The sequence below is a fragment of the Armigeres subalbatus genome, chromosome 3 (assembly GCF_024139115.2).
Source record: "Armigeres subalbatus isolate Guangzhou_Male chromosome 3, GZ_Asu_2, whole genome shotgun sequence".
NCBI lineage: Eukaryota > Metazoa > Arthropoda > Insecta > Diptera > Culicidae > Armigeres > Armigeres subalbatus.
Window position 1 is genome coordinate 203,043,090 of NC_085141.1, and position 13,862 is coordinate 203,056,951.

The 13,862-nt window shown below is 40.0% G+C and overlaps 1 protein-coding gene across 2 annotated transcripts in view; it reads left to right on the top strand.

The window, feature by feature from the left end:
• LOC134226766 (tachykinins) overlaps positions 1-13,862 on the top strand; it is a 92,831-nt gene that overhangs the window by 61,329 nt on the left and 17,640 nt on the right. For both annotated transcript variants that reach the window (XR_009983552.1, XM_062707738.1), the window contains exons 5-6: positions 2,406-2,541; positions 2,606-2,905. Coding sequence is in view for 1 of the 2 variants with exons in the window: in XM_062707738.1 (XP_062563722.1) it covers positions 2,406-2,541; positions 2,606-2,905 (436 nt within the window). In the remaining variant the exon portion in view is untranslated. The remainder of the gene's footprint in view (positions 1-2,405; positions 2,542-2,605; positions 2,906-13,862) is intronic.

Here is a 13,862-nt window from a genome sequence, read left to right on the forward strand (position 1 = left end):
CGAAAAATGTTAGATTAACTTCTGGAAGTAACAGCTATGGATCACAATCAAACGCCACAGGATATGGCTATTTCTTACCCCGGAGCCCTTACTTAATTAGTGTACGGCTTCTATGAACTCTGGGGCTACTATGGAAATTTTTGAAAACCGTCATTCATATGGCCAATCAGGTGGAATTTTGAAGATAACTCGCGCTACACTCCTTGTATGTCAAAATAGTATCACTCAAAATACCCCATGATAAATTTCTTTTAGAAAGCTCCAAATGCGGGGAGCACTGGCTCTGATGATGCATTTCAACTTGTTCTACACAGCTGTGCAGAAACCGTGGCCCCGGGCTCCCATAAATATTCTGTACCAAAACTAACTTTTTTGTACATTTGCCCCCACAAACTGTCGGCTCCGGAGCCCCCTTCCAGCTAAATCCGGCCCTGGGCTTTTGAACAACGGTCAAAACGGTCAGGGGTCCCGTTTGAGCTAAATCGTTAGAAATTTGGTACTCCATCAATTGGATCTTATTGCTTATTTCAAATTATGAGCACAGATAAACAGACGTCTCACTCGACACATGTTCCATCGTTCACCTTTTTAACTTTTTTAACAGTTGATTTAATTTTATGCGGCTGGTCAATCGGCCACCGATGGCGCTTCCATCAATTTTGCTCATGTTTGATGTTTGCGCACTACCGACATCTGGTTGCCGCTTGGCCACACACAGTGAAATTAGCATTGGGCGACAATGTTTCAGTGACGAAGATTTTGATTGCATTTTGTTCTAAGTGAGACGTCTGTTTCTCTGTGTTATGAGTGTAACATGTTTTACTACATCCAAATAATGAAAACTATTCTGTTTATTAAAGATTTTTTGTAAACTATGGCTGAAATGCCATGGTGATGTAATTTTTGATATGCAGAATTTAAGCTTTTAAAACAGAAATCGACAAAACAAATCCGCATGATCCTCGAGGATCTCAAACTTACCCTATCCAAAGATTGTGTACGGGTTGAATTGATAATTTATCTCAAAATTTGATTTTTTGAGAATTTTTAAAGAAATTGGATCATGGTGGGGTAAAACGGACAGGTGTGGGTAATATGGACCATATGGAGAATATATATTTTTTCAACAAAATTTTATTTTGAAAAATTTGTTTTGTTTACCTCCAAAAACACCAAGCATTCATTAGGAAATTCGAATTTCCGAGTTTTGTTCAGACAAATAGCATTTTTAAGTGATTTAACATGCTTTTTTAGTAAAATCATTGTAAGTTACCAATATATTAATTATTATCCAACATTTTTATTTCCAGAGGCTCATTTTAGAGATGCTTAGCCTACGCATACATCAACTAAATTCACTATTTTAAGCTTAATTTCTTAACATGTCCGTTTTGTGAGTTAAATGTCCATTCCATCCGCGTTGCTTCCGTATTGAGTGGTGTGCCCTTGAAAGCGCAAGCACTTTCGAATTTGGATTCCATGAGGATTGTCCTTAAACTGATACACTGATACATTGTACTATTGAACAATTCGCACAAATTCGTAGGTGCTACAAGCCAAGACTATTGTATTAGGGTAGCATTACTTCCATCCGTTACCACAGATATTGATTTGGGACTAATAAGTATTTCTTAGATGAAAGCAATGCACTCTTCAACAGTCGAGCTTTGCCCTGGCCACATCTTTGCGGATGCTGAAGAAGGACACCTACCTAAAAGAGATTCAGAGAGCTCTACACCTCTCAATGGTGCCGCGTTTTTGAATTGTTAGTGTGATAGGAATAGTATCAGGAATCGTTTTGGTAGAACGTTAAACACAGAAAAACCGAAGATAGAAATACAAAGAATGAAAGGGACGTGCCTGAGCTAAGGGCTTAAAACAAAAGATATTTTAGTTACTAGATAAAGATTGTCGCTGTCGTCGCTGTCCGGAACATCTTTTGCTGGCGAGGATAGGGGAGCTAAATGTCAAAGAAGGAAAATCCATACGATTTGACAGGTATGTACCACACATGTTTCGGACAGCAGAACAAAGGGAACCGAAGCGACAATCTTTATCTAGTAACTAAAATATCTTTTCTTAAAACTCACATTGATCTCAAAATAACTCCGTACTACTTGTTACAAACTGTTCCACCCATTCAAAGCTTCCATGTAAAACAACATCTCCATGTAAAACATTTTACGTAGAGGGTCAAAATGATCGATTTTTGGGAGGTATAATGAAGCTGTACCTTATTTAAAGTTTCGATCCGATAGCAAAATGAAAACTTTTTTATCTTTATTAGAGAGAATTACACCCTTGGCTGGCTCATCTCTTGACGAAGAAAAATGAAAATTTCACGCAAAGAGGAATAAGTAGAAATCGAATATGCATTATGAAACAACTTTTTATCTATTACACAGGATGCTCCAGAGAAAAAGTGGGATCCCCTCTATCCGATTAAACTCAACCAGAAACGAGCTCCTTCCGGTTTTCTTGGCTTGCGAGGAAAAAAATATTACTACAATGGGGAAAAGCGTGTACCTTCTGGATTTACAGGTGAGCAAAACAAATGCTGAATGCCTTAATGATATTAAATGATACGGTAACCCATTTACTACAGGAATGCGAGGCAAAAAATCGTACTACGACATGAGTAACGATGCTAACGAAAACTATGGTCAGTTGGAATCACCGAACGACGCTAACTATAACGAGCTATTGCAGAAAGAAAATAGATTGGTTGATGAGTTGAATCAAATCTATCAGATGATTCCAGAAATAAGGAAAAATCTTTTGATTTCCGGTGTAAATATTCTTGAGCGTGCTGAAAATAGAGATTTCATTGAAAGGTGCGGAAAAGAAATAAGTGAACCTGGACGAAAATATGCTGAAGAAAAACGGGCACCATCTGGATTTTTAGGTACGTACAATTGAGCCTCGGAGAAACAGACGTCCTACTAAACACTTGTTCAATGTTTCATCTTTATTGGGTTTAAAGTTGTTGAAAGTGATCGATTGGCCACAGGTGGTCCTTCTATTGGCCCATTCGCTAATTACGTAATGCTCTAGTGGTGGGTGGGTGTTTTTGAATAGTTACGGTCCTTACAAATATTCCTGATCTTTAGTACAAAGGTGGGTCGGAAAAGGTCTAATTATGTAATTTGCGATTGATTCCTAACGTTGGTTTTTGTGTTTGATGCTTACGTACTATTGGCACCTGATAGTAATTTGTACACACTCAAGAAGTATAATTGTCGCTCAAAAATGCGAGGAACAAGCATCAATAAAAAGATTAGCGATGAAGTCCTTGTCCCAATCTGCAGAAGATAAGTACAATTTCATTTCATTTATTTAGTCTACCGTCGTTCGGGGTGATATTGGGCCGGGGGTATGATTGGACCAAAAACGAAAAATGTTTCAACTCCTAATATCTCAGAACCTGTTACGAAAATTTTATGAATATTTATATAGCGGTTCTGGTTTTTCGTAGCAACGAACAATGCACGTTGAAAAGGGGTGAGATTGGGCCAAGCCTTTGGTTGATTTGCCATACATAGTTGGTAAGAGCCGTAATGTAGGCAATTATTTTTAATGAACGATTGAATCGTTGCATCGTCACCGCTGAACTTTATTGTACTTGGCCCAATGTCACCCCCTGTGATGGGTGACAATGGGCCAATTTTAAACAACATATAACTTTGAAGAATTTCCCTCATTTATTATTTTTTCCCCAAACAGTGGTAAATTCATTGTTCAAGCTTGTACCAAACTAATTAAAACTTGATTCCAATGTTAACTACTAGAGCTTTGTAACATTTATTTGGAGCATACCACATTTTGGCCCAATGACACCCCCGTTGGCGGTACATCTAAACAGACAACATGAAACTAGATCGACAATATATCAGTAGCTAGCACAACCAAGATGCAAGAGACTTTCTGGCAATCCCAGGATCGGCTAACTACTGGGTAATCAAGGGTTTTTCGCGGTAAACAAAAACTAACAACACAGGAACTTTCACTTTTCTAATATAATTTATTGGTTCCTAATTGTGGCGTGTGCGTGTTGTTCTGTGTAATAAATTTGTGTTAATTTGTTATGTATAACCTAATTTAACTGTTGGTACCGGTACATACCGCTGCTGCTGTTGATGACGGGAGCAGAATGGCCGACACAGCGACTCCTGTATATCTGTGCGACCAGAAATCTCGCCGGAATAGCGAGGCGAGCGGTGAACGGACAATCTTACGACCCGAGGAATCGTCCGATGAAGGACGACAGAATCCTTTACGTTTTAGGCGCGGAAGCCTGGCGGATTCACGGGCCGAACCGTGTGCTGGATGGAAAGCAGTTCAAATAGACGTAGAAAAAGACAAAAGAGGTCCTAAAGGACACAGAGGAATTAACTCCAAGTTTCACAATACAGACTTCGGAATTACCTGAACACTTTCCCCAGAGCTCACACTAGCTCTCACTAGAAGGGGGGGTTCACTTTAAACTGTCTACAACACACGGACGCCTGATATACAAAGAGGCTGAAATGGGCAATGGCTACTCTTTTATACCCAATTCCCACTTTATTCCCACGTCAACATGACATTTCATGCCATGTTGAATAATTGGTAGCATGTTCATTCTTTTACAGCGGCACAATCCCTAACGCATCTGTGGTAGCATCTACTGTTATTGCACAAGAAACGTGAAGGTTCCGACTAAACATCATAAAAACAAAACAAAAATCAACAATTTGTAACCAAACGGTTACAAACACTGAATCAACAATTTGACGCCACAACAATACATGGTTCGAGGCCGCATCTCTCCATCCTCGAATACGCCCCACGCTCGCCAAGTCGTTTTGCACCTGGTCTGCCCATCTCGCTCGATGCGCTCCACGCCGTCTCGTACCAGCCGGATCGGAAGCGAACACCATCTTTGCAGGGCTGCTGTCCGGCATTATTGCAACATGTCTTGCCCATCGTACCCTTCCGGCTTTAGCTACCTTCTGGATACTGGATTCGCCGTAGAGCTGGGTTCTATCTTCGCTGCCACACACCGTCTTCTTGCACACCGCCAAAGATGGTGCTAAGCACCCTAAGTTACTTTTGTTTCATTCTTAGGCTGTGAACTATTCCACCGATTTGTTTAACTTTTAGTTAAAATTTGACAGTTCGATGGTTATTTCGCAGTGGTTAAAAATAACCCTGCTCGGAAGCATGGTTAGATTTGACAGTTCAATAGTTAAACTTTGTTCGCGAGAAAATTGGCGCCAATTCCATTTCGTTCCGAATAACTATCAATCTGTCAAAACTCAAATGGAATGGCTTCGGAGTAAAATCTTAACCACGATGGGAAAATAACCATCGAAGTGTCAAATTTTAACTAAAAGTTAAACGATGGAATGGTTCACAGCAATTTTTCTATCAAACTGAAAGTTAAAAAAATACACGCATTTTAAAGTACCCCATTTCTAAATGATCTGGTCTTTAGCATTTCCTGGTGCCTTGTGCGCGGACTGAAGTGTTTTGCATTTCATCCATCATATTTCTTATTTTCCTTATGAAATAATAAAAGAAATATTTAAAAAAAAAATGGATCGGATGGCATACTAATTAGAGTGATTCCAAATAAAAACAATAGTGTAAACAGGAGTGGTTGTCTTTGTGCCAATGGAGTTTATGTGAAGTGAGCAGAAGAACCTCCATCAAGAATGCATCGCTGACGCTGAATGCATCGCTGAAATTGACGAATCAAGTACATGAATTCGGTGAGCTAGTTCCAGTTGTTTTCCTTGACCCTACAAGACCCAAATTTTCGTATTCGCTTAAAAGAACTTCTTTACTGAAACAGTTTTTCATCCTTGGAATTTTTTTTATCCTTTCCGTCTTGAAATTTTTATCTAATATTTAAATATCCGTATAATAAATTCGAAACTTACGAAAGTACCATGTATTAACCTTAGCCCTCTTTTATATCGGGTTAATTGGGGAATAATACTAAACATAAATGTTTTACCTTCCAACGTAATATAAACTCAATTTTCAACATTTATTTCAAAATTACCGAGATTTACTTGAATTACCAATTCAGCTTTAAATTACATAGGAGCATGCATTAAAGTCTATGAACATTGAACAAAATCAAAATGAATTATGAATTATGTTTATTTGAAAACTTGCAAAAATGAATACGATACCCCGTCTAAAGGCGGACTTGGGCATTAGAGGGTTAATTATATTTATAACTATATTTTTGATACCTCTTATATATTGAAAATTAAATACGTACAGGGCATCGTTTGCTACTATTGCCGCGGATATTGTGGGAGTTCCAGGTACCGGTTCACGCTCTAGTTGGCAACGGTGGCACTTCTTGACCTTCTACTCCCTGAGTAGTTAGTACCAGTGGCGTAGCCACGGGGGTGGTTTTGGGTATAAACCCCCCCCCCCCAAAGACAAAATTTTAGGAAGAAATTTTTTTTTTGAAAAAAAAAATGTTCAGAAACCAAAGACCAATTTTCTGGCTACGCCACTGGTTAGTACGAATAAGGGCGTTCTTGTGATGTTTTGCTGTACCTGTTATGAATAGCTAGTACATCCCCATCTCTGGATTTCCCTGAAGACACCCTTCTTGCTTCAGCCGTGACTCCTTTTTACAGCACTAGTGTTCATAACGAAAAGGGCACCTTTACGGAGCATGAGATATGATCAAATTATTCGTAGTACTACTTGATCAACGCCCCCGGCTGGGTGAAGGATAGAGGATAACACATACAGTATTCTCTTAGCATTTCCTCAGTTATTAATTTATTATTATTATTATTATTTATATTTATATTTATTATTATTATTATTATCTTGTGTGGCAAGTACAATGGATAAAATATGCCCAGGGTGTCGAAAATGTTTCCAACCCGAAAACATCATAGACCGAACCGAGAATCGAACTCGCCATCTCCGGATTGGCAATCCTACGCCTTTGCTCGCAAGGCTACTGGAGACCACCCCAGAAATGGTTTATAGCAACTCTCAAAGGTGCGCCCCTCAATCAGTTTCGGTTTCAACAAAAAGTTGGATAGTACTGATGTTTACCATGTTCAAACATATGTTTGCCTCTTCTTATGCGTTCCGAATTCGTTTCTGTACAGGTATCTGATTTCATTGCGTTTGGCATTTCGGAATCTCACTTTTACGTATACGTATAATATAGAGCTCTAATCAGTCAGAGGGTTCAGCAGATCCACCAATATCTTATCCGTTTCTTTCCTAACTGATCAGTGCTCTGGAGCTTGGAGATTTATGTCGTCAGCTTCGAAACCAGCCTAAGATTGAGTTACGTTTTTATCATTTTCTCCATTGACTCCCAGAGGTGAGCCAGCCAAGGGCTGAAAACCTCTTAAATAAAGACAATAATAATAATAATAATCCATTGACTACATCCAAAAGGTGCAGAAGACGGGACATTTAAAAGCAAATTATAGTCGTTCCATACTCTTCCGATTATCACTCAAAAGAGTTGCAGGGTTTAAATATTGCAATGTCAATGCAGTGAAAAACATCGATTTCAGTATATTCTACGGTCAATCTCATCGCCGCCGTTGTGAGTGCCACAGTAGCGTCGAGAAAAAAATCAATAAAAGTCACTCACTCACCCACTCACCCACTCAAAAGTCACACACCACTCACCCTGACAGGCTGCTCATTTCGAGCGTTACCGCATGAATGTGAGTGGCCCATTTTGGGCCGATGCCCACGTACACCACTCACCCTGACAGGCTGCTCATTTCGAGCGTTACCGCATGAATGTGAGTGGCCCATTTTGGGCTGATGCCCACGTAGCGTTTTTCAAGCTGCGTGCACGCCGCGTCCATGCAAAGTACCCAGCACGAGGGGTGCGACACATCCAGATTGACGATTCGATGCTTTTTGATATCTAGCACTTTATTAGATATTTATGAGATTTTTTAGATCAGTGTACTTTTATTAGATTTCTTTTACTTCTATTCGCTGCGATATTTTTTTTTTAGCTTCGAAAGGATGCGCGGAGATGGCGAGGATAGCTGAGGATGAATAATAAACATCTGAGATTTTCATGTTTATTTTTCAGTCATCTCAGTCAGGTCAAGCAGTTCGTTCATATCGTCGTTGCGGAGCTTCGATCTTCACGAAAAAAGCTTTTTTTTGCGGAATCGATGTCCTCATTTCCCCCAGTATTACCGAAAAGTACCGTTCCGGGAGCACGGACAGTGTGGTGCGAGTCGCGAGGTACATATCTGCGTCAACACTGTCAACTGATCCTAATTGTTCAGGGGAAGTTCGCCACCAGTTCCTGTCCCGACATTACATCAATAAATTCAATTCGCTTCGCAAAATACTGCTCATGCGCGTCGGAACGATTTATTTTGCCGTAAATTCTTCCGGAATTCTGTAGGGATTCTTTCCTGAAAAAAATCTCGGGAATCCTGGAAAGATTCCTTTAGGAGCTCTGAAGAGAATTCTGGAGGAATTTATTGGGGAATTCTTGAGAGATTCCTTTTTGAGTTTTGTAAGAATTTCTTCAGGAGTCCTGGAAAGATTCTTTCGGAACTTGAAGGAAAATTCCTTCTTCAGCTCTGCAGATTTTTTTCGAGTGTCCTGAAGGGATTCTTTCGGGAATCCTGAATAAATTCGTTCGGGAATCATGTAGGAGTTCGTTAGCGAACCATGGAAAATTTCTTTCGGGAATTCTGGAAAGATTTCTTTTAAAATCCTGCTGAGTTTCCTTCTGGACCCATGGAGGGATTCTTTCGGATACCATGAATGAATTCCTTCGGGAATTCTGGAGGGTCTCCTTTGGCAGTATTGTGGGAATTTCTTCGGGAATCTTGGAGGGATTCATTCGAGGACCCTGAAGGGATACCTTTGGGAATCAAAGATAAATTCCAACGGGAATATTGAAGGGATTCCTTTGGAAATCCTGGTAGCATTCCTTCAGGCAATCTGGAGGAATTCCTTAGGGAATCTTGAAGAGAATCATTTGGGAAGTTTAGATGGATTGCTTAGGGAATGAGGAATGATCTCTTTTGGGAGTCCTGGATGGACTTATTCGCATAATTCTGGAGAGATTTATTCTTGAGTTCTGCAGCGATTTCTTTGGGAGTGTACTTGGGCTCGGATGTCACCCGATAACGATACTGTGGGGAATAAAGTGAGTCTGAAAAATGCATTTTTCAGACTCACTTTATTCCCCACAGATACCAACAGAGAAACTCGGAGGCGCATCATGGCAGGAAACCGTACGTACTTTGGGCTCCGCGAAACGCTCCGATGGAATAGAGTTCGCCGACGTACCAAACTGACTATATACAAAACGCCCATAAGACCGGTAGTCCTCTACGGATATGAGACCTGGACAAAACTCGTGGAGGATCAACGCACCCTTGGAGTTTACGAGAGGAAAGTGTTGCGTATGGTGAGGTACAGATGGAAGACGGTACACGGCGAATAAAGCATACCGCGAAAATCGGAAGACTGCGGTGAGCCGAGAACGTTGCCAGAATGTAGGACAATAATCCGGTGAAAATGGTTCTCGACACCCGTCCGACGGGCTTAAGAAGTCGAGATGCGCAACGATCAAGGTGGAAGACGATTTGCATACCCTCCGCAGACTTCGTGGTTGGCGAATGTACAAAAATGCACTGAAGAAACGATTATATGGGAAGGTAGTTTCGGAAAAGTGAGGAGTAAGGAGGGAGAGGTACTGTTTAGAAAACAAACAATTGAGTGCAGCTTACGTTACCCAAACATCTCATCCGAAATACTTTGGAACTAACAGAGCTGGCTGGAGGTGAATCTCCTTCTATGCCAATATAAGGACTGCTGTTATTGATGTTGATATTTCCCAACGATATGCCACCGTTGAAGGTTGCTCGTCTTCGAGGCCTCTGTGTTTGAGGATCATCTCTGTCCTACTACTCTATGGACAACTCCAGCATTACCTTGCGGCATTCGTGCAACCAGGATGCGGATGTGCTGGAACGCTCTTCGAACACATTCAGCACATCCGCATCCTGCTTGCTGAGTATCTGCCCTTCAATAAATAATTTACACCGTTTCTTTGTGCCATCAATGCTACCGCTCCCCATATCACTCTGCTTCTAAAATCATTCTCACGTTCTTCCACATCCAGAAACAGATCTTTGTCCGCACTCAGCATCGCTTTGTCCTCATCTGAACGTGATAAAATCCGGAAATTCCCCAACTGTGTCCGTGCCGTCCCGTAGCAGAGCGGCCTAGACACGAAATCGTTTTTACTAAGATCCGTGCCCGACCTACCGCAGTTACTAAGCCACCATCTTCCGTTGCTCGCGCCGTTTGTTTAATCGCTTCAAGCTACCCTTCTAGACCAACATTTGAAAAGGGCGTAACAGCCAAAATATATTCCTTCTGATTTCTCGTCTTTATATATATAGCTTTACATGTATATAGACAATGAATTAGAAGGAATAAATTTTGGCTGTTACGCCCTTTTAAAATGTTGATCTAGCCTTCTTGACGTACACCCCGTTGTGCAACAGTGCACCCGAGGATCTTTGCCACATATAATATGCACTGGATTCTGTTTTTACGTGATTTACATTTTCTCAATTTTCCACTCGTCCTAAAGGTTTACCGCATATTAATTATCATGTGATTTTTCTTTGATTTATCCTGGATTTTTTGAAACATGTTGCGAGGGTTTTGGTGGTAAATTGATGTCACACGATCAAAAATACGAGCGAAAAAAATCGTGTAAAAACAAAATCCTGTGTATACGTATATACGATTGCAACTTGCTCCTATTTGTGGCCTGGGAGACGATTCTTGTCTATCGTCTGCATCGGATGTGTTTGCCTGGCTGTTGGCGGCCATAAGCTCGTCCTTTTGTGAATATATATGGATCACGCTCCGCGATGTCTCGCTCTGCTACTCGATGTTGATCACCACTAGATGGGCATAGCGTTACTGTACTTTGCTGAAATCTATCGACCCAAACACGGCATCCTTGCGGTAGTTGTCGACCATGGTGTTCAGCTTCCGAAAGCAGTCCGCTACGGCCCGGTGTCCCCATTTTTCTCATCTATCTGCCGCGTCCTGATTCACCTCTTTCTCAACGACCTCCTTATCGAAGTTAATATTCACCCGACGGAGGTCCTTCGTAGCTTAGTTGGTTAAAGCACCAGTCTAGCGTACTGTAGAGTCATGGGTTCGAGTCCCATCGAAGCGAAAGTGGTTACCTCCAATATATTTTCCAAATCAATATCTTCCACATAACGTACATATTCACATATGAGTTTTCATAACGATGTGAGTTATGTTGTTTACTCCTCTGTGAGATCGATTTCAAGGAAGGAAAACAAAGAAATAGGAAAATATATCCTTCATTCAGTGCTACCGAATATTTACAACCCTGCTCATAAGTATTAGCAATAATACCGTGGACCCCCGATAATTTGAACGGCACCTCATTTAAATTAACAGGGTTCCTTTTTTAATTTGAACTTCTGGTTACTCTTTGAGCATCAGAAAAACTGGTTTCTGGCTACTCTCTTTGCTGGTTTGTTTTGATTCTGCGTTCCATTCCAAAATGTTCCATTTTTCTTTTCTCGATTCCACGTGCTAAATGACGTTTGAACGATGTTCAAACCAACGGGGTTCAAATTAAAAAGTGTTCAGATTAAAAACGGTCATATTACCGGGGGTCCACGGTAGTAAGAAATAGAACACATTGTACACTAGGGAAGTCCGATTTCAAAGGTGGAAAAAAATTGATAACTTTCTTCACGAACAACTTGCAGAAGAGATCAAGGGCTTATTCGAAAGAAAAGTTTACAAGAAATTCAGTGAGTGCTGTTTCATGGACGTGGAACGCTTCTGTATGTACTTATTGAGCTCGTTTTGCCCCAATGCCCCATATATCACGAGTTTCCAAACTATTTGTCATTTTATCTTTAAGACATTGTTCTAAAATTGTGTGGTTCAATCAAAGTTGATTGCCTATATTCCGCGGATTAAACCACCCGACTTGGACATTAATTTACAATGTTCTGAAAACTCATATGTGAATACAATACACAATGTACAGTGTGGAAGATATTGATTTGAAAAATGTATTGGAGGCAAGGAATGTAATTGTCGCTGAAAAATGCAAAAAACAAGCGACAAAAGAGAATAGCGATAACTCTTTGTCCTCATCTGCAGAGGATAAAGACATTGTTGCGTTCCGTTTTATTTGCAACAAACATTGAGAGGTAGGGTAAATCACTACTTGGGCCTATTGACCCGGTTCCCGGCTCACTGCACAAAAAACTAATAATTTATACTGTTTGGAAGCCGTAGGTTTATGATTGATAATTTTTAAAAAGTCCCACAGTCCCCCCCGACTACTGAATGAGCTCGAGATTCCCAAATTGGACGCATAGTCAAATCACTCGCAATCCATTTGTCAAGTCAACACTTCCTCATGTGTATAGTACACGTTCACATTAAACTCACTAGATATAAAGTCTGGCGAAGACACTGACAGGTCACCAATCTAACTGTCATTTGCGGGATCCAATCGAGCATGACGCTTCAAATGCGCAATGGAGAGTATTGAGATGCTGATAAATATATTTTAAATTTTTTGCATAAATATAAAAAGTCCCGAAAAAAGGTAAAGGAATTTGTTCTTGGATTTACTAGTTGATCAACATTCTATTTGATTTTTCTCGAATAAAATGTGGAAAGTGTTTTTGCTTTGTGAAATCAACTTATAAAAGCTAATAATCGTGCGAGAGCTTGAACTTTTTCATGGGCTGCCAAAATCTAACAAGAAATTGTTCTGAATTGCTTTTATCTTTCAAATATTGTTCTAAAGTTTTATTCTCCTCTTCATTATAAATCCATAGAAAAGCATATTTTGTTGGTAAAAGTTGGAAATTTAAGGGATTTTGGGGTCAAATAAGTATTAAATTGCACTTTACGTGAAATTTTCATATATTCTGTAAAAAATAATAAAATTATTATTATTCTCCCAAAATGTTGTTGACATTGATATATGTTTGCAAAACAATAACTAATGAAGTAAATCGTTTCGCAAGTGTTTTGTTTTGTGATTTATTGTGTAAAACCTGATTTTTTTCTCCTGAATAGAGCTGATGCCAATGTGGTTCAAAGTATCAATTCCATACTCAGGGTTCGGCAGTAAATGGTTCTGAAAAAAATCCGTCGATTTACGATGGAATTTACGAATTGAAATACTCACATACACTTGCACACTCATTGTACCAGTGACATACGCAAAGATACACATAATCAAGTACTCAATAGTACTTGAACTTACCTACAACAAGTTATTTAAGTTTCAATATAAGAATGGGTACCCGGGTACCCCGTCACTCACAAAAGGGTTAAAAGCAATCCCAAATAAGTAATGAATTATTGGCAGTGGCTGATTTTCTACCCGCCGCTGTCAAATCCAGGCGCTATAGTATATGCGCAAAATAGCCAGCAAGAGTTAACCGCCAGAAATTTGTATGGCGAAAGACATCCAACGCGGGTTTTCTCAAAATAAGAAACTTTTCATGAAAAACTATTTGGTACCGATTATGAAGGATGGTGTCCGCTACTACGCCTACCAAATATTTTTTCGATTAAGCTGCTTAATTTTGAGAAATCGAACCTCAGATGCCTTTCGCCATACTGATTTCAGAAAGTTAACTCCAAGTGTGCCGCTGTAAGCACGCTCAAAGCAGGCGATTCATTCTCATGGAATAAAAACTGTCTAGAGTAGAGTAAATGGTATATTTTGCACAACCCTGAGCTTCTCCGATAAGTTTTAGATAATGTGTATGGAAAATTTTATCGAATGTACGACC